The sequence below is a fragment of the Balaenoptera borealis genome, assembly GCF_965194805.1.
Source record: "Balaenoptera borealis genome assembly, chromosome: 13".
Lineage (NCBI taxonomy): Eukaryota > Metazoa > Chordata > Mammalia > Artiodactyla > Balaenopteridae > Balaenoptera > Balaenoptera borealis.
The window spans coordinates 96976836-96996429 of NC_138870.1; the positions used below are offsets into that span (position 1 = coordinate 96976836).

At 50.1% G+C, this 19594-nt stretch overlaps 1 protein-coding gene and 1 long non-coding RNA gene across 5 annotated transcripts in view; both read right to left on the reverse strand.

Moving 5' to 3' along the window:
- Positions 1-219: 219 nt before the first annotated feature.
- Positions 220-7465, reverse strand: RPL3 (ribosomal protein L3). Its single transcript, XM_082350818.1, has 10 exons — positions 7439-7465; positions 5739-5931; positions 4763-4931; positions 4057-4192; positions 2817-3003; positions 2151-2311; positions 1508-1609; positions 1001-1096; positions 542-661; positions 220-321 (listed from the first exon to the last, which is right to left on the reverse strand). The coding sequence occupies exons 1-10, from the start codon at positions 7439-7441 to the stop codon at positions 277-279; spliced, it is 1212 nt and encodes a 403-aa protein (XP_082206944.1). The 5' UTR covers positions 7442-7465; the 3' UTR covers positions 220-276.
- A 9074-nt stretch (positions 7466-16539) lies between these two features.
- Positions 16540-19594, reverse strand: part of LOC309610243 — a 32748-nt gene continuing 29693 nt past the window's right edge. For all 4 annotated transcript variants that reach the window (XR_014233789.1, XR_014233790.1, XR_014233791.1 and 1 more), the window contains one exon: positions 16540-18650. This is a non-coding gene — a long non-coding RNA (uncharacterized lncRNA). The remainder of the gene's footprint in view (positions 18651-19594) is intronic.

Sequence of the window (19594 nt, forward strand, 5' to 3'; positions counted from 1 at the left end):
ACAGAGCTCACTCCCCAGGATGGCTGTAACGGTGCAGGGCAGACCAGGCTGGCTGGCTCTCGCCTCCCGCTTCACCTAGTCTGCTCCAAGCATGGGGCCCGGCCAGTGGTAGGGCAAAGAGGCAGCCAAAGAGGCTGGGGGGACAGCATGCCTCTGGGAGCATGAGGGCCGAGGGAAGCAGCCAGGACCGGGAAGGTGAAGTACAGGCAGATGAAAATATTTTCACTGGAAAATAATTTTATTGAGATTCTACCAGCTGTATAATCTGTTCTGACATTAGGCCCCTTCTTCCTTTGCAATTCGGTCCTTCTTAAGTGGTCCCTGTGGAGAGAAATGCAGCAGGCAAGGTTAGAGATAGAAGGCAGTTAAGAATAACCGCCAACCGCAGTGCGATCAAATTCCGGGCAGGTCTCCACAGCCCGGGGCACACACATGCACAAGGTGGCCCTCTCTGCATCAGCACCAGATGGGCAGGCTGACAGCTGACAGCAGCTGAAAGCCACCCCCACCCCAGCCTGAGGGCAGCAAGGTAGGTGCTCACCATGAACGCTTTCTTCTCCTCCACAGTCTGGAAGCGGCCATGGCCAAATTTGGAGGTGGTGTCAATAAACTTGAGGTCAATCTTCTCCAGGGCCCGCCGTTTGGTCTGCACCAGCAAGGACTGTGGACCAAGAGGGCAAGGGTTCAGAGCCAAGCCTTTCTCTGTACCATCTTTGTTCACAGGTCCCTCATCTTAAGAGGGCAGAGGTCAACTCCATCTAAATCAGTCCTGGAATCAGGACACCCACCCACCCCAAACACCACCATCCAGCCACTACCAAGGGGTTTCCTCCTGCCACCAGGCGGATGAGAATACACTTAAGAACAGAAGCAAACAGCTGGGCCAGGCCAGACACGGACTTCCCTCCTCCCGGGACTTCAAAGTCAGGAGTAGCAATCCCTCCCCGCTTTCCCTCCCAATTCCCCTAACAGAGCTCAGCCTCCCCTCCTCCAGCCTCACCTTGCGAAGGGTGAGCACTCGCTTCTTGGTTCCCACCACGCAGCCTTTGAGCATGACAAAGTCATTGGTCACTTCACCGTAGTGGACAAAGCCACCCTGGGAAGGAGCAAGGCCATCAGAGGTCAGCACAGATAAAGCAAGGGGCTGGAGACAGGTCTGACCACGCACACGACACCCACCGCCCCCCGCAGGTCCTGGTGGTCCCACCACCTGACCAGAGCTGTTCTCAGAAGGAAGGCAGCAAGGAATACTTCCGCAGTCTGACTCGGGCGCCGCACCCAGCGCTCATTCCAGGGCCTCATCACTGAACAGCTGGGCCTGCCACCCCACTCCTCACCAGCCAGTCTCCCTCCAATGACAAAGGGTGGACAGACAGCTGGGTGCTGTGCAGGGGTCCAGTTAACTGGCTGTAAAAATGGCCCCAGCCCCATAGGGGAGGCCTGGAACTGGAAATCCCCCACCAGACCAGATATCTGAGGCTTTGCAAGGACAGCTCCCATTACTCACCAGAGGGTTGATGCTCTTGTCAGACAGATCGTAATCAGTAGAGGCATTGTTCTTGATCAGTTTGCCATCCTTGATGAGGTAGCCCTGGCCAATCTTGTAGATCTGAAGGAGGAAATGAGCATAAATACTTGAGAACAAGCAAATTGGGCAGGGAGACAGCTCAGAGGCCTCTGGAGCTGGCTGGAGGCAAGGACAGCCATTAGGGACAAATGATCCATCTTGGGGGTGGGCTAGCCTACAAAGGCCTCTGGGAAAGCAGCTATGACCTCGGCCCTAGTGAGGGGGCGTCCCAGACTCGGAGCAAAGAAAAGGTGGCTGGGCCTGAACTGCAAACAATGCCATACAGTGAGACAATGGACGAGGCCTCTCCAAACACCATGGAACAGGAGAGGGTAGACAAAGCTCATATCCTCAGCCCCGCCAAGGGTCAGCTGCACCAGAACCACCTTCAAGGATGGCACTTTACTATCATGACACCCAAGAGCCAGAACTCTGCCACCAGACATGAGCGACTAAGTCCACGGGATGCTCCACCACAAATGGACCGATGGTGACAGGGACTGGGACCCCCAGCTCCCAATAGTGGGGCCACCCTGCCCCTCCTAGGGTTAAAGTCTCCACAGGACCCCCTTGGGCACCTCACCTTCTTGTTGATCTCGGTGCGGTGATGGTAGCCTTTCTGACCGGCCCGAGCCACAGAGAAGGCCACCCGTGCAGGATGCCACGCCCCAATACAGGCAACCTTGCGCAGCCCTCGGTGGGTCTTACGGGGCAGCTTCTTGGTGTGCCAACGGCTGGTGACCCCTGGAATAGACACATGCTATTACTGGGGTGCCTGGTACCCATGCCATTGGCCCTTTCCTGCTATGAATGCCCAACTTGAGTTTGTGGTACTCTGTCCACAGAACATGCAATGCAACACATGATTGCCGTGTCCTCTCCCTTCTTATACCTCCATCCAAGCTTGAATACCAGCTGAGACATAACCCTTGAGTTACAATCAGCAAACAAGAAGAGGCCTTGGAGAATCAGCCTACTAGAATGTGATCATGCTCATCTGAGGGCATTCAGGAAGCCTCCCAGTGCGTTTTGCAGTGTGCTCGAAGCGTATGTATGTCACCCCCAGTCCCACATGCTACCCCAGCCACCTGACCACAGCAGTCCTCAGGAGGAAGGCAGCGAGGAATACTTCCGCAGTCTGACTCGGGCGCTGTGCCAGCGCTCATTCCAGGGCCTCATCACAGAACAGCTGGGCCTGCCACCCCTCTCCCAGGTTAACCACAGCAATGTGGGCCACTGCGAAGCTCACCTTTGTAGCCTTTGCCCTTGGTCACCCCAATGACATCAATCATCTCATCCTGCCCAAACACTTGGTTCACAGGGACCTGCTGCTCTAGCCTCTCTCGGGCCCAGTCCAGTTTTTCGGCCACAGTGCCTCCGTTCACCTGGATCTCCATGAGGTGGGCTTTCTTCTGGCGTAGAGGAAGCAGGCGCATCTAGAAGGGAACAGATGCTTCAAGGTGAGAGGAACTCAGGCTGCGCACAACAGGCAACAGTTTTGCTTTCCAGTGTCATGACTCCCCACTGGGTACCATTCCCCTTTCAATTCCGGTGCCTGAATCAGGTCAGAATGAGCTGCTCCTTGACAGACACACCAGGCCCACATTAAGACAGGCTGATTTAACCAGATCCTGGGACCAACCAGCCCAATGTTCCTGACCACTGTCATTTTGGCCAGTTCCTTTCAGGTACCTGCCCTGGTTTACCCTGGCCATCTACCTTGCTCTATTAACTACCAATAAGCCACTTATTTTGGGAGCAGGATAACACTGCGAGAGAGAGTACAAGCTGTGATTAAGGAATGAAGCTAAACAAAGATTTTAAAGCTGTCTGGTGTTATCCTACTGACGCGTCTTCAGTAATGGACACACACCACAAATCTGTGGTAATCTGGTCACCACTAACCACACAGGACTACTGACCACTTAGGAATCATGGGTATACACCCAGGATAATCGCCCAGACTGACAGCAAAGGCGGCACCCATTCCTACCCAGACAACCAAGAGCTAATTCAGCTCACATGTCAGGTCTGAAGTGCAAATAGCCAGCATCTCAACACTATTTTCAGTTAGGCGCTAGACAACATTAGTTATGACTCACCAGTTCCTTCGACCAGTTCTCCTAAAATGGGATATGGTTTTCCCTAATTAAGAACCACCGGGGACACAGTGCCCTCTGCTGGCAACAAAAAAACCAACCCTATGTGAGGAGGCCTGGATTCATTCTCAAGCAGACAACTGTCCTAAACATGGCCCCAGGAACCCAGGCCTCAAGGCAGGGCACTGGCTGGACTTTGTTGCTTTTAACCCCTTCCTCCACCAGGAAATAAATTTAAGAACCTCAAAGTCTTACCATCCCTAAAATCCTGAGGCTTGACACAAAACCAGTGTGAGCTGAGGATCAACTCAGAAGATAACTGAGCCCTCCAAAAGCCACAGGTGGTCATGTAGGTCATCACCTCCATAGACCATAGCAGTGGGCACTCACCTGGGTGTGGGCAATGACACGGATGACCTGGCAGTACTTCTTCATGCTGCTGAAGTCCCTCTCCAGCTGCTTCTTGCCGTCTACATCCTGCCACTTCTTGCAGTATTTGGTGAAGGCCTTCTTCTTAGATTTATGCCTTCAGAAGCAGAGCAGAGTTGGGGAGGGGGCCAGGTGCCAGCCTTCATCACCCCTCCAAGGGGTGAGCGGAAGGCAATCGGGCACCGTGTGGGGACGGGGCTCATTGCCGGCTTCTAAGGAGCCTTTTCCACCGGCAAGCGGAGCCTGGATGGAGCTCATCGGGCAGAGCCGAGCGGAGCTGAGCAGAGGTCCACAAGATTAATGATGCAAGTCACACACGTTCAGATACACAAGTTCTTGCTCTAGGTTATCCGTTAACCAGACCACACACCGGGGGTGGTGGGGTATGGGGGCATTACTGCTATCCCTCAGCTTCTAAGTAGACTCAACACTTGCCAGCAACTCAGGAAATACTGACTCAAGGTAGCACCCACTAAGGTGAACACTGAAGGAAACGTCTCAAGATGCTCTTCCCAGCGCAGGAAAGAATGGTTCTGCTCTGTTCCGCAACTAAACCTGACACCAGAGCACCTCCTCCCACCCCAGCTATGGAGCTGAGGCCCTGCGCGGCACACTGCCCCCTCCTGGCCAGCCTAACCCAGGGCGAGGGCGGCATCGGCCCCCTTACCAGTTCTTATAGAAGCGCCTTTTGCATTCATCACTGATATGCTCAGCAAAGATGGTCTTAAAGGTCCGGAGGCCTCGAGGTGTTTCCACGTAGCCCACAATGCCCACAATGACCATGGGCGGCGTCTCCACAATGGTCACAGCCTCCACAACTTCCTTCTTGTTCACCTCTGCAGACGAAGCAGGCAGTTAGACCTGAGTGGGCTGCCTCAAGTACCCGGCAGGAGGGCTGTCTTTTGGAAAAATGTCACGTGCCCTTCCAGGCCAGCAACGCAAGTTGCTTCAGATGACAGGAAGGTTTGTGGGGAAGTCTGCATCGCAGCCCAAACTCCCTCACTGCTGAATGCTCAGTCTGTGTGCATTGACCTTTTCAGCACAAAACTATCTGGACCCTAAGCAGCCAAGTAACAGCCTGGTTTCGGTGCTGGTTTATCATAACCTTCTCCAGAGACAAACTCCTTATTACCTAGAAAATACAAGGGTACTAAGTATAGTGAGGTAGTAATTCCTCAGCATAGACAATTTTAACTGTCTATTTATTGTGTTTCAATCACCAGCACCGTGTGTTCTACTTAGTGCCTTTTCTACTTCGAACTTCACAATCCAGGAAGGTGGGTAGTATTCAGGCGCTCAGGTGAGGCTCACAGTTCAGTGCTGCCACTAAAATGTGAGTGGAGTTTCTATTTAACCCTCAATGGTTGCCACCTCCCATGTTAGCATACTTCTCTGCTGCAGCTCTTGACAAATTTCCTCATCATGCTCCCTGACTCCATTACATCTCTCTGCCTAAATCAAGCAGTGCCAGCCACCTGAACCCTGGAAGCATTAATCAATCCTAAAATATCTTTCCATTGTGATATCTAGAGGTTCTGTTGATCTCTCCAAAGCCTGCTCTCTTCTGAGAGCTTGGCCCCATCTAGTCAGTTCCCACCAACTCCTACCCTCCCATCAGCTGGGAAGATGCAGCATGTACTTACTGGACCCTGGCCTATCGACCTCCCTCACAATGTGGGTCATGCCAGCCTTGTAGCCGAGGAAGGCTGTGAGGTGCACGGGCTTGCAAGAGTCATCCTTGGGGAAGCTCTTCACCTTCCCACGGTGCCGGCTGCTGCGCTTCCGAGGCAGAAAGCCCAGGGACCCATGCCTGGGAGCGGAGAACTTCCTGTGAGACTAGCAGAAAACGATCAATCAACGTTAGCACCTTCTAAGTAGCTCACGCCTCTTCATCCCCAGAGACCTAGGTTCTAAGAAGATTCCCAGCAATGCTGGATCCACACCAGCAACCCAGGTAACGGGCTTACGTGCGGGATTTACTTTTTTCGGGATCACACATCTAAAAGGCATTATTCAGCCAAATGAGTTGAACATTTATCTCAAACCCTCACCCTATAATTTAAAGAACATGAACCATCCACCTTTTCCTCTAAAGAGGACAAAGGCACACCAGGTAATGGTATTAAAAATCGCTTAACAAGCAGCTTTATGTGCAAGTCAGTTAAGATTCTGATCACGCACATATACAATGGAATGTTACTGAGCCATAAAAAGGAACGAAATTCAGTTATTTGTGATGAGGTGGATGGACCGAGAGTCCGTCATACAAAGTGAAGTCAGAAAAAGAAAAATACCGTATGCCAACGCACATAAATGCAATCTATAAAAACAGTACTGATGAACCTAGTGGCAGGGCAGGAATAAAAACGCAGACGTAGAGAACGGACTTGAGGACACGGGGGTGGGGGGAAGCTGGGAAGAAGTGAGAGAGTAGCACTGACATATACACACTACCAAATGTAAAATGGATGGCTGGTGGGAAGCTGCTGCATAGCACAGGGAGATCAGCCTTGTGACGACCTAGGATGGGATAGGGAGGGCAGGAGGGAGACGCAAGAGGGAGGGGATATGGGGATATATGTATGCATATGGCTGATTCACTTTGTTGTACAACAGAAACTAACACAACACTGTAAAGCAATTGTACTCCAATAAAGACTAAATAAAAGAAACAGATCCTGTCCACAATAGGGACTTCTGGTCAAACGCCTGGGTGGCAGATAATAGTAGTAAAGGTTCCTCATGCTCCCAACGGGAGCTAAACGGGCAAGTGGAGGCCACTAGAACTCGACAGAACCAAATCAGAACATGACAATCAGCACACAGTCTCTGTCCGCCCGTCAGTAAGTTCATCATCTCTGGTTTCTGAGAACTCTAGAGGCCCAAGAGGTTGTACCAACCGTCCCAGACGTTTCAGAAGAGGATTCAACAACCCATACCCAAAGCCTCCCCTGCCGCCTGCGGCCTGGATTTCTGCACCTCCCACTTTCACAACAGTGCCAAACGCCCCCACCCAAGGTCCTCCTGGCGAAAGTGCTCATGACTCGGATCTCGAATGCTGAGGTCGAGATCCAGGATAAGTCCATGGCCTGAAGATTGTCGGGCCCGGGCCCCCCAACCCAGCTCCCGTGGCAAGGCCTCTCGCCAGCCGACCGGCAGGCCCAAAGCCAACCTCAAGCCTCGGACATTTTCAGAAAATAGACCTGACTGCGGATTCTGCTGAGTGCCCCATGCTCCTAGAGCACAACCCCGGCGCCGGGTGAGGCGAGATGGCGGGGATGTGCCGCGGATTCACTCATGCCGCCGCGGCAGAGAAGTAAAAGTCCGCCATCATAACACTCACCATCCAGCCGTCGGATGCTGCCGGTAGAGATCGTCCGACTCTCAGCGCGCAATATATAAATCCCAGTCTAGCCCCGCCCCTTCCGGCGTGAGAGCGCGCGCTCGCGGCAGGCGTCGGGTCGGGGGGCGGGTACTGGGTGCCGTTTCCACGCACGCTCGTCCTTGCCTTGCTTACGTTCCGACCGGGACGTCAGTCTCGTAGGCGGGACTTAGAGGCTCTACGGCGAGCGGCCGAGTTCAAAATTAGTGAAAAGCCTCGGACTCGCCGGCAGAGAGTTGTATTACAATGACCCCGAGGCGTTGGGCAGCGGCCAAATTTGATGAAACGGCTGTTACGGTGAAGGAAAATGGCTACGTCGGTTCTTTTCATATGAAATGCAGGTTTCATATGAATCCTCTGGAATTGAGTAACCCTGTTGGGGCTTCAGTTCCAAGGCGCTTTCCCACGTGGTATCCCGCTTCCGTCCCACACAGCGTTGTTGCCATTTTGCAGGCACATAGAAGTGGGACGAGTCGCACCGCTTCCACCAGCTCGAAGTTGGAGAGGAAAGACAGGAACCCTGGTTTCCTGGTTCCCAACCCAGAGCCGCTTCCCGGTACCAGCTTGCCTTTAATGCTTCCTGATTTCGGGCCCCCCCTCCCTCAAGCCCCATCTCGGCTACTCCTCCGAGAATCTGGCTGTGGGTGCCCGTGCTTGGTTCTGAAGGTCTTAGGCGACGGAACCACCTCACCGTCTAGGGTCATGGGTCCCGCTGCCCGGCCTCACGGACCCTGGCCCTCCCTGCTTCCCAGACTCTCTGCATGAATGGCTCTTGCTGATGTCTGCTTGGGCTCGGGGTCACCTAGGTCCTAGGAGGCTCCTAGCGGCTCACCCTGCCGCCAGGCTTGCCCCTCCAAATCTTTCTAAGAATCAAATCCCTTCTTGTTACTTCCCATGCCCCTCCCCACGCCCACCCCCAACCCTCGTTGTTTCCTGTGGATGAAGCCTTAACTTCTGAGCCTGCCAGCCAAGAATCTGCCCTAACTAGCTATTCCAGCCTCTTCGCTGCAGGCGAATACACACACTTTTTCATAGATCACCACCTTCCACATCCATCCTTCCCCGTCCTGCGCTTTGATTCTGGGCCTGACCATTGCTCACACCGTTGTTAAAAAACATTCTCTCATGTAACCCTCACGCCATCCCCCAGTGGCAGTGCTGATAGTCCTCAGCCCCTTACTGGAAATCTTTGGGGCCAGATATGTATCCAAATTCAGCATTCTTCACGTTTTAGATAATACCGTGCAATATGGTGCACATACTGTATATTATGTAATCATCCCTAAGCTGTTGAATGAAACACGTTAATTCTGCTAAGAAACGTGAATATTCACATGGAGTGGGATAAGTATAAATAGCCTCACAGTTAAAGGCTAACTTAGCTACCTAAAAAATTCAGGTTAGTTTGGTTTTTGCCACCAAGTGATTTAAGAAGTTTTTTCATAATGCCATTTACAGCAACATGGATTGACCTAGAGATTATCATACTGAGTGAAGTAAGTCAGAAAGAGAAAGACCAATACCGTGTGATATCACTTATATGTGGAATCTAAAATATGATACAACTGAACTTATTTACAAGACAGAAACGGACTCACAGACATAGAAAGCAAACTTACGGTTACCAAAGAGGAAAAGGGGAGGGATGGATTTGGCGTTTGGGATTAGCAGATACAAACTACTATACATAAAATAGATAAACAAGGTCCTACTGTATAGCACAGGGAACTGTATTCAATATACTGTAATAAACCATAATGGAAAAGAATATGAAAAAGATATAACTGAATCATTTTGCTATACACCAGAAACTAACACAACATTGTAAATCAACTATACTTCAACTAAAAAAAAAGTTTTTTCATTTCAGAATTGCAGACAAGGAATTATGGCCCATATGACACAGAAAACTAAGTTCAGGCCAAGAGGAAATAATTTGGCAAAAGTCATGCAATAAGGACAGAGCTCAAGTCTGACTGAGTCTAGGTTGGGTTTTCATGACATCAGACTCAGGGTTCAGTAGCCCTTTCTCTAGAAAAGGAGCTCTGGGGTCCTGAGTCACTCATTCACTCAATAAGAAATTCTTCCTGAAGGCCTGCTCTGTGCCAGGTACTGCACCAGTCTGTGGGAATACATAAGAGAACAAGACAGCTACCGTCGCAGAGCAAATAAGACTGTTTAAAATTATGATGAGGGTTGAAAAAGATTTAACAAGCAATGTTACCAAAGGTCCTGTCCTGGACAAACCATTCCCCCTAAAAGGAATTCCCTCTTTCCAGTCAGAGAAAAGGGAGTATCAACAGACCTGCACAGTCCTGCCAGTTGTACACATAGCTCACTGAGTTATTGCCTTGGGCCTCAGTTTCCCCATCTGTCAAATGAGGGATTCATTCATTCACTCAACAAATGTGTACTGAGCCTCCTCTGCCTAAGAATGACATTAAAGGACCAACTAAAGGTGAGAATAAGGTAGAAGGGCTTTCACTACTCCATGCAAGCCGTCAGGTGGGTGACCTGGGAAAGGACACTGAGGGTAGACATGAAGGAGCAGAATCTGGAGATATTTAGGATAGCAGGATCTGGAGACTATTTGTATGAGTCATTGTGGGTGGGGGCAGGGAGAGGAAGCAGAGATGGCAGGAGTCAGGATATCCGTTTTGGAATATTGGATAGATAACATTACTTTTAGAAAGGATAGATTAATTTAGATATGTAGGTTTGGATTCAGTTATGGGGTTAACTGTATCTTTCTTTCTTCCAAGAACATGTCTAAGACTACACAGCAAGGTGTATGCAAATCAACAAGAAAAAAATAAAGGACTTCCCTGGTGGCACAGTGGTTAGGAATCCGCCTGCCAATGCAGAGGACACAGGTTCGATCCCTGGTCTGGGAAGATCCCACATGCCGAGGAGCAACTAAGCCCGTGCGCCACAACTACTGAGCCTGTGCTCTAGAGCCCGCGAGCCACAACTACTGAAGCTGGCGTGCCACAACTACTGAAGCCCGCGTGCCTAGAGCCCGTGCTACGCAACAAGAGAAGCCACCGCATGAGAAGCCTGCGCACCTCGACGAAGAGTAGCCCCCGCTCGCCGCAACTAGAGAAAGTCCACGCGCAGCAACGAAGACCCAACGCAACCAAAAATTTTAAAAAAATAAAAAAATTTTTTAAAAAGGAAAAGTCTATTTAAAAGAAAAAAAAAAGTAAGGACGTGAGTGAAGGGAAATAAGATGAAGCCAGAGAGGGATTGATGCCGAAAGCTCAGCCTCTCTGTACACCCATGCCGAATCGAATCTCGGAGACAGTTTTGGGTCAAGCAGAAAAGAATAGCTTTATTGCTTTGCCAGGCAAAGGGGGACACAGAGGGCTCCTGCCCTCGAAAACTATGTGTCCCAACCCAGGGTGGGGTTCTTAGTTGCGGCATGTGGGATCTTCATTGCGGCGGGCGTGTGGGATCTAGTTCCCTGACCAGGGATCAGAGCCGGGCCCCTTGCATTGGGAGGGCAGAGTCTTAACCGCTGGACCACCAGGGAAGTCCCTGGTCCCTTTAATCTTGTCTCAGGTGGTTTCTTGGCTGCTCCTCCCTTGATTAGCAACTGTTCGAATCTGCCCTTTGGAGCTCAGGGAAGGTCAGGAAGGCTGGAGTCTTGCCTACAAGAAATGGGGGGACAAAAAGGCCTCCGTGCCCAGGAGCCCCACAGGGCCCCGCTCGGTTTCACGATCACACCCAAAACAAATATTATAGAACTCTTGTTTGTGCTAGAGTAGTCCTCCCATTAGGTTTCAAGCCTCTGTCCAGCTAAATAAGAAAGATAAATATGATTAGTAACATGATTCACAATATCCACATGATAAAAACAAACCAGTGGCCAAAGGAATCCACTGTGCCTGAAGTAAGGCTTGAAAGAAATTTCTCTGGGGAGATGGGGTCCTCCTAAAGGGTCCAAAGTGGGATGCAGCTAATGACACCCTGAACATCACCCCACAGTGAACACACAATGGTTGAGCACATTCGATGCGGACCAGTGAAATCAGGGTGACTCACCGAGCCCATCTGTGTGAGCTCTTTACGAAAGGCCAAAACAAGGGGGTTGGGTTACCCGATCCCAGATTGCTGGTTTAATCCAAAGATAAAATCCAGAGTCTGGAAAGAAATGGATTAGCTTTGTTTACAAATGGTCCCCCATCGATACTATTTTTCAAAATGGAACTTCTAGTAAGGAATGGAAAAGGGTCCAAGGTTTTGCTCACATCCCTGAAGGGCAGATGTTCTCTGCTGCCAGGTAAAACCAGAGGTGTGGACTAAACTCGGCAGAAGTTAGGGGGACTTGAGGAGCAGGATGGGGAAGCATGGGGGAATTCCCTGGTGGTCCAGTGGTTAGGAGTTGGCGCTTTCACTGCCGGGGCATATGAAAGCACCAGGTTCATCCCAGGTTCAATCCCTTGTCAGGAACTAGGATCTTGCAAGCCACATGGTGTGGCCAAAAAAAAAAGAATGGGGAAGCATGAGGGCAAGAGAGGAGCTGAGTGATGCAGTTTTATCATGAGGGCGTTTCAATGTCCATCTCTCTTACTGGACGGGAAGCTTTGTGGCAGCAGAGATTGCAGGTCCTAGCCCAGAGAAGGCTCTGGCTCACATTTGGCAGATGTGGGCATGAACTAGAACATCACAGTTTCCAAGGCTGCCTCCCTTGCCCATTGAAGCAATAATGCTCCCTCTTTTTTTTTTTTAATTTATTTTATTTAATTTATTTTATTTTTGGCTGCGTTAGGTCTTTGTTGCTGCACGCGGGCTTTCTCTAGTTGTGGCGAGCGGGGGCTACTCTTCCTCATGGTGTGCGGGCTTCTCATTGCGATGTCTTCTCTTGTTGCGGAGCACGGGCTCTAGGTGCACGGGCTTCAGTAGTTGTGGCACGCGGGCTCAGTAGTTGTGGCTCGCGGCTCTAGAGCACAGGCTCAGTAGTTGTGGCGCACGGGCTTAGTTGCTCCTCGGCATGTGGAATCTTCCCGGACCAGGGCTCGAACCCATGTCCCCTGCATTGGCAGGTGGGTTCTTAACCACTGCACCACCAGAGAAGCCCAGCTCCCTCTTTGACAAGAGCTCACATCCTGATCTCTTGTGCTGTCATTGATGGTTGCAAAGCCACCTGGCTCAGATGACAGGGCATTTGGGCCAGAGGCTCAGTTAATATGAGCTTGTGGCATGAGTGCAGCCCCTTGCCCCTGGAGCGGGAGGCTGGGCACAGAGCCTCTGCGTCATGAAGGCCCCCCTCCCTGCTCCTCCACCGCCAGCTGCCAAGGGGATGCCCCTCAGAGAGGGAGTCGGCTGGCCAGGGGCGCCTGGCAGCTCCTGCTCCTGTGCGGGCCGGGCCTGGGGAAACCCTAAGGAGCCCTGCTGGGGCTGCAGGCGACCATGGCAAACACGGCTTCCCACTGCCTTTGTGTCTCCATGCTGGGCCTCTGCATCCTGTGCGGCAGGAGTCTGCAGGTGACTGGGGGGCTCGTCCTGGCCTGGAAGCTGAGCGTGGAGGTACTGTTGCGCCCATCCAGCAGGCCTTGTGGCAGCTGCTGACTGTCGTGCAGGGCTAGGGCCTTCAGCTGCTCGCCACCTTCATGCACGGAGCTTGCCACTGCGTCCTGGGGCTCCAGCGGCACTTGCGGTGGGAGGCCCCCCAGCCCTGCTCTCTGTGGCCCAGTGGGCCTACTACAGCCTGGTCGACTCCCACCACGAGAACTGCAAGGCCTTGGAGCTGCTGCTGCGGGCTGTGCTGCAGCAGGTGGCAGTGTCCCTCCTGCTCCGCTGCCAGGACAGGCTGTGGGTGATCGTGGGACAGGTGGCTCAGGCCCTGCAGGGCAGTGGCCTGCAGTCCCTGGGGTGGGCTGGGCTGTGCGGGGCACCCTCCAAAGACCTGGATGCGGTCACCACCATCCTTCCAGCGACCACCATCCCTTTTAGCCAGCACTTCCCTGGACCTGACCCGGCCACCCTGAGGTGGGTTCACGCCAGCCTCCATCAGCCTGTGCCTAGTGGCTGGGGACAAGGATGCCAGTGAGGGAGAGGGAGGCTGCAGTCTGGGGGCCAGTTAAGGTGCCCATTAGCGCCAGGTTCCAGAGCAATAGGACAAGCAAGATAGCCTTCAGGTCTTCATCCAAGCAGGCCCTCGCACGGCAAGTCAAGGCGACCTGTATTCTCATCATTCTTCTGTATATCTATGCCACGTGTCTCTTCGTGCAGATCTTAAAATAAAGGACCAAGTGTGAGCCAGCCTCCGGTATGTCCATGACTTGCTTTGTCAAGAAGAGATTGAATGGCATCAGATCTGTCCACCCAAGCCTTTGCTGGGCTGGGGGCAAGGGTGGGTGGTACCCAGTATGCAAGCCACATTGCATAGCAGGGCCTGGGCTAGGGGACCTGGTCTCAGCTCTGTCACTTCTATGTGTCCTTGGGGAATTTCCTGGGCCTCAGTTTCCTTTTCTGTAAAATGTGGATAATAAGCCTACAGGGAGAAGAGGTGTATAAAACTAAGCCATTTGTAGGTTGTAGAGGGCTCTTCCCCCTCAGTTATCCTAACAGAGCTTACAAGGCCTCCTTGGAGAACACTTAGATTCTATTAAAGGACATGAAAAGAAGACCTGAATAAAGAGGGACATAATCAATTTACGGGTGAACTGGCCTAATGTCTTAAAAAAGTCGATTGTTTCCAAATTAATCTATAAAGTCATTAGGATTCCAACCAAAATCTCAAGGGATTTGAGGGCAAGGGAGAGGACTTATAGTGATTCTAAGATGTATATGGAAAATCAAGGTCCTTAAAATTTGAAAGCATTTAAAAAAAAAACGGAGCCAAGGTAGGAGACTTGCTCTACCAAATATTAAGACATAGTATGAAATCACAGTAGTAAAAACAATGTGGCAGAAAAAAACAGGTAGATGAATGGAACAGAATGCAGAGCCCAGACATAAGCTGGCTACAAATGGGAACTTGGTACACGGAAAAGGTGACATCACAAACCAGTGGGGAGAGCAGGAACTATTTAGCAGATAGAGTTGGAGAAATTGGTTCACTATATGAAAAAATAAATAAACATGCGTCTTCTAGTTGTTTGAATGGTGGTCCCCCAAAGATATGTCTATCTAGAACCTGTGAATGTGGCCTTATTTGGGAGAAGGGTCTTTGCAAAGGACACTTTGAACTAAGGATCTTGAGATTAGATCATCCTGGATTAGGATGGGGGACCCAACGACACGTGTCTTTATAAGAGAAGCTAAGGGGAGGAGAAACACAGAAGAGAAGGCCATGTGAAGAGGGAAGCAGATTAGCCAAGGAATGCCAAGGGTTGCCAATAGCCACCGGAAGCTAGGAGAGAGGCATGGAACAGTTTTTCCCTCAGCCCCTCCAGGAGGAACCAACCCTGCCGACACCTGATTTCAGACTTCCTGTTTCCAGAACTGTGGCAGAGTGAGTTTCTGTTGTTTTAAGCCACCAAGTTTGTGGTGATTTCTTACCGCAGCCATAGGAAACTAATACAGATCTTTACCTTGTATCTCAACTCTATACCTAAGGTCCAAAAATATTTGCGGCAGTATACCAATGCAGAGGTTATTTTAATGTGCTTGAGGCATTTATTATTCTTTGGGAAATGATATTAGCTGCCATTTACTGAGGGCAGAACAGTCTTTTATTTCATCGGATCATCCAATCAACCCTTTGAGGAAAGCACTCTTTTATGTCTCCATTTTATAGTTAAGGAAATTGTCTCAAAAGAATTAAGTAACTTCCTTAGATCATACAGCAGAGCTCACACCTTCAACCACACCTCCTGCTCAGGTGTCATGTAGATGGGATCTGCTGAGTTCCCTGCTAAAGGCCTAGAGCATTTATCCTATGAATGAAATCAGATGCAGGACTTCCCTGGTGGTCCAGTGGTTAAGAATCCACCTTCCAATGCAGAGGACGCGGGTTCAATCCCTGGTTGGGGAACTAAGATCCCGCATCCCTCGGGGCAACTAAGCTGTGCGCCACAACTAGAGAGTCCACGCAGCCAAAAATAAAAATAAGTAAATAAATAAATAAAAAAGAAATCGGACGCACTGTCCCCTTGTAGACTTTCGCCTGTGCCATCCCCATTTGTTTGTGGTTCAGCAGATACTCAACCCTCAACCCACTAAGTCTAGGTCACGGTCACCTCCCACCTGGATTGCTGAACCAATCTATAGGTGCATCCTCTTGGCACCCCTCCTCCCCTTCAAGCTGTTCTCCACCCAGCAGCTAGGTAGATATTATACCGAGAATCAGACCATTATTCCACCCATTAAGACCTCCAGTGGCTTTCCATATGAGGCCTCTGGGGACTGCCAGCTGGGTCCCAGCACATCCCTTGGTCCCGGGGTTTCCCCTCACGCTGACCTCCCCCCTTCCACAGGCAGCCCTCCCCGCAGCAGAGTCTTTGGACCTGCTTCTCTTCCTGCCCGGAACATGGGCTGACTTCTATTCTTGTTAAAGCATAAATTGTAAAAGATGATAAAATCACGACACTTGTACAGATATAAAATGAACATATGTGAAAGATTTTTATTTAGCTCATTAATTAACGAGGAAACCAGGCAGATGCCGCAAATGGTTCAAAGGAGAACACAGAACCACGTAGTTATATGCAGCAAAGAAATGTTGAAATGAATTTACAAATAGACATAAAACTGGCTTTTTCCACTGGTGGGGGTGGGAGTGTCCTTCCGCTGCACAGGATTTATTTGCATGTGTACAGATAAGGGTTATGTGCATTGCTATCCGTTGTCTACAGTGTACAGAGATGCAAAATAGTTTAAGGGCAAAAAAGAACCTTTAAACTACAAAGAACTAGATAATCTCTGAGGCTCCAGCTTGTCATTAAAAGGATAGCCAGTGATCTCTTTTGCTTATTCCAAAAATCTTTTTTTTTTTTTTTTTTTTAAATGAAGGGCAGGGATCTGTGGATCTGCCCCTAGCTGGGTATCTGCCTCTGGTGCGTGGGCCTTGGAGTTGTTTTTTGTTTGTTTGTTTTGTTTTTTAATATGATGAAAGCTTTTATTATTTATCTATTTATTTATTTTTTGGCTGTGTTGGGTCTTCGTTTCTGTGCGAGGGCTTTCTCTAGCTGTGGCAAGCGGGGGCCACTCTTCATCGCGGTGCGCGGGCCTCTCACTATCGCGGCCTCTCTTGTTGCGGAGCACAGGCTCCAGTCGCGCAGGCTCAGTAGTTGTGGTCCACGGGCTTAGTTGCTCCGCGGCATGTGGGATCTTCCCAGACCAGGGCTCGAACCCGTGTCCCCTGCATTGGCAGGCAGATTCTCAACCCCTGCGCCACCAGGGAAGTCCTCCAAAAATCTTTAAACGTTCCTATACTCTTCACATCTCACCTTGTATGTTATCTCTTTGGGAGCCTTCCTCAGTCACCTGATCTTGTAAACTGGCCTCTCTCCCCTCCCCAGATCTTTTTTTTTAAATTAATTAATTAATTTTTTTATTATCTATTTTTGTCTGCATTAGGTCTTTGTTGCTGCACGCGGGCTTTCTCTAGTTGCGGTGAGCGGGGGCTACTCTTCTTTGCGGTGAGCAGGCTTCTCATTGCGGTGTCTTCTCTTGTTGCGGAGCACAGGTTCTAGGCACGCAGGTTCAGTAGTTGTGGCTCACGGGCTCTAGAGTGCAGGCTCAGTAAGTTGTGGCGCATGGGCTTAGTTGCTCCGGGCATGTGGGTCTTCCCGGTCCAGGGCTCAAACCTGTGTCCCCTGCATTGGCAGGCGGATTCTTAACCACTGCGCCACCAGGGAAGTTCCCCCTTCTCAGATCTTATCCTGCATTGTGGATTCTAACTTATCAGCTTCTTCAGAGACGGGGCTATTTTCTGTTTTGTCCAGCAGCAAGCACAGAGGAGGGCTGCATAAATATTTGTGGGTAAATGCAATGGTGAGCCTGCTTGTTTTGGGGATATGTAAGTATTGTCAGTGGAGCCTCAAGCGCGGACATCCTGGGTCTCTCTAACAAAAAGGCATTTCTCTTCCCTGGGGGAAATATGAGGATGAGGAGCCCCTTCTCCCAGAATATCCAAAAGTGTAGTTGTGTGTCCTGGCCTTCAAGTCTCTGGAAACTTCCCTTTTTGCCATCCCCCAAACACCATGCCCATCGCCCCCAGCCTTTTACTAATTTGACCAGCTAACCTAATAGCCAACTAAACCATTGTTTCCTCAGCTGTAAAATGAGAACATCACATGTAAATCAAGGGGTCATTTATTCATTCAGCGAACACATAAGGAATGCCTGTTACCAGATTCCGTTATACTCATTACATATAATTCATTATATAATTATAATATTCACTGTCTCAGTCATTCTTCAAAATCTCCTGAAGCAGTGTTTTTCAAACTTTAATATGCAAACAGATCACCAGGCAGCTTGTTAGAATGTGGGTTCCGATTCAGGAGGATTGGGGTTCCAAGGCTGCTGGTCCATGGAACACACTTTAAATAGCAAGGCCCTAAGTACATCTTATTAATTATACCCATTTTACAGCCCATTACTGAGGCTCAGAGCGGTTGAGGGTCCCACAGCTGGCAAAGGTGGAGAGGGGTTTCAGGGACAGAGTAAAGCAGAGATTCTTCAGCATTGGCTGTACATTAGAATCACCCAGGGGGGGTTTTACAAATTCTGATTCCCAGGCTGACTCTCAGCACAACAAATTGTAGTTTCTGAGGGTGAGACTCAGGCATTAGACATTTTGAAAAGCTCTCCAGGTGATTCCAAGTGTAGCCAAAACTGAGAACTACTGGGCTAGAGAATTCAGTTGAGGATGAAGTTGTAGGTTTCAACGTTATCCATTCAACCAATCTTTTCTATTTTCTGAATGTGTGCGATGTTCTGCCCTGGGGGGTTGGGGATTTGGACATGAATCCCTTTGGTGTTCATTCAATTCACCTGGAGAGAGGTGGGGAAGGGCTGTAGGAGGGGAAGGATGGAGGGGGAGGAGTGGGGGAAGGGGAGGGGGAGAGGGGGGCCATCTTTCAAAAGAAGGCAGATCTCCCCTGAGGCGATAGCGTTTCTGTGTCCTGCCCTACAGGCTCCTGGGCTGAGTAACTTGTGCTGGGGTAAGTCTCCCAGGGACCTGAGGTGACCCTGGTGTGGTTCTTGGGCACAGAATCCCCTGAAAAATAAAAAATACGTATCAGTCAGGGGTGGTGAAATAAATCACAGCTCACCTTACCTGACATTAAGACATTTCACAAAGTCACTCATTCAGCACATATTTTTTTGTGCACCTGTTGTGTGCCAGGCACTGATTTAGGCATTTGGGAAAAATCAGTGATTAAAACAACGCTTCCTGCCCTCTGGGTGCTCACATTCCAGCCTTAATGATAAAAAGAGCATGGAACCGGGACAGGTACAGACAAAGGAGTAAAGACAGAGCATGGAAGCAGATCTCCATGCACATTGGGACCGGACCCATGATTGATGAGCCACAGGCCATGGGGCACAGATGGACTGACAAGTGATATGTATGGTGTGGGGAGAACCGATTCACTGGGGGGAGAAAAACTATGGCATCCTCTACATATGCCATATATGAAGGCAAATTTTAGGTAGATTAAAGAAATGTACGACTATAAAGCTTTTTTTAAAATGGGAGAAAAATCTTTGTGACTTACGGATGCTGAAAGACTTCTTATATAACGTCCCAGAGGGCTTCCCTGGTGGCGTAGTGGTTAAGAACCCACCTGCCAATGCAGGGGACACGGGTTCGAGCCCTGGTCTGGGAAGATCCCACCTGCTGCGGGGCAACTAAGCCTGTGCACCAAAACTACAGAGCCTGCACTCTAGAGCCCGCGAGCCACAACTACTGAGCCTGAGCGCCACAACTACTGAAGCCCACACGCCTAGAGCCCATGCTCCACAGCAAGAGAAGCCACCGCAATGCGAAGCCCGCGCATCGCACTGAAGAGTAGCCCCCGCACACCGCAACTAGAGAAATCCTGCGCACAGCAACGAAGACCCAATGCAGCCAAAAAAAAAAAAAAAAAAGATTGACACCATTGTAAATCAACTTACTTCAATAAAAAAATTAAAAACAAAATTAAAAAAAAAAAAAAG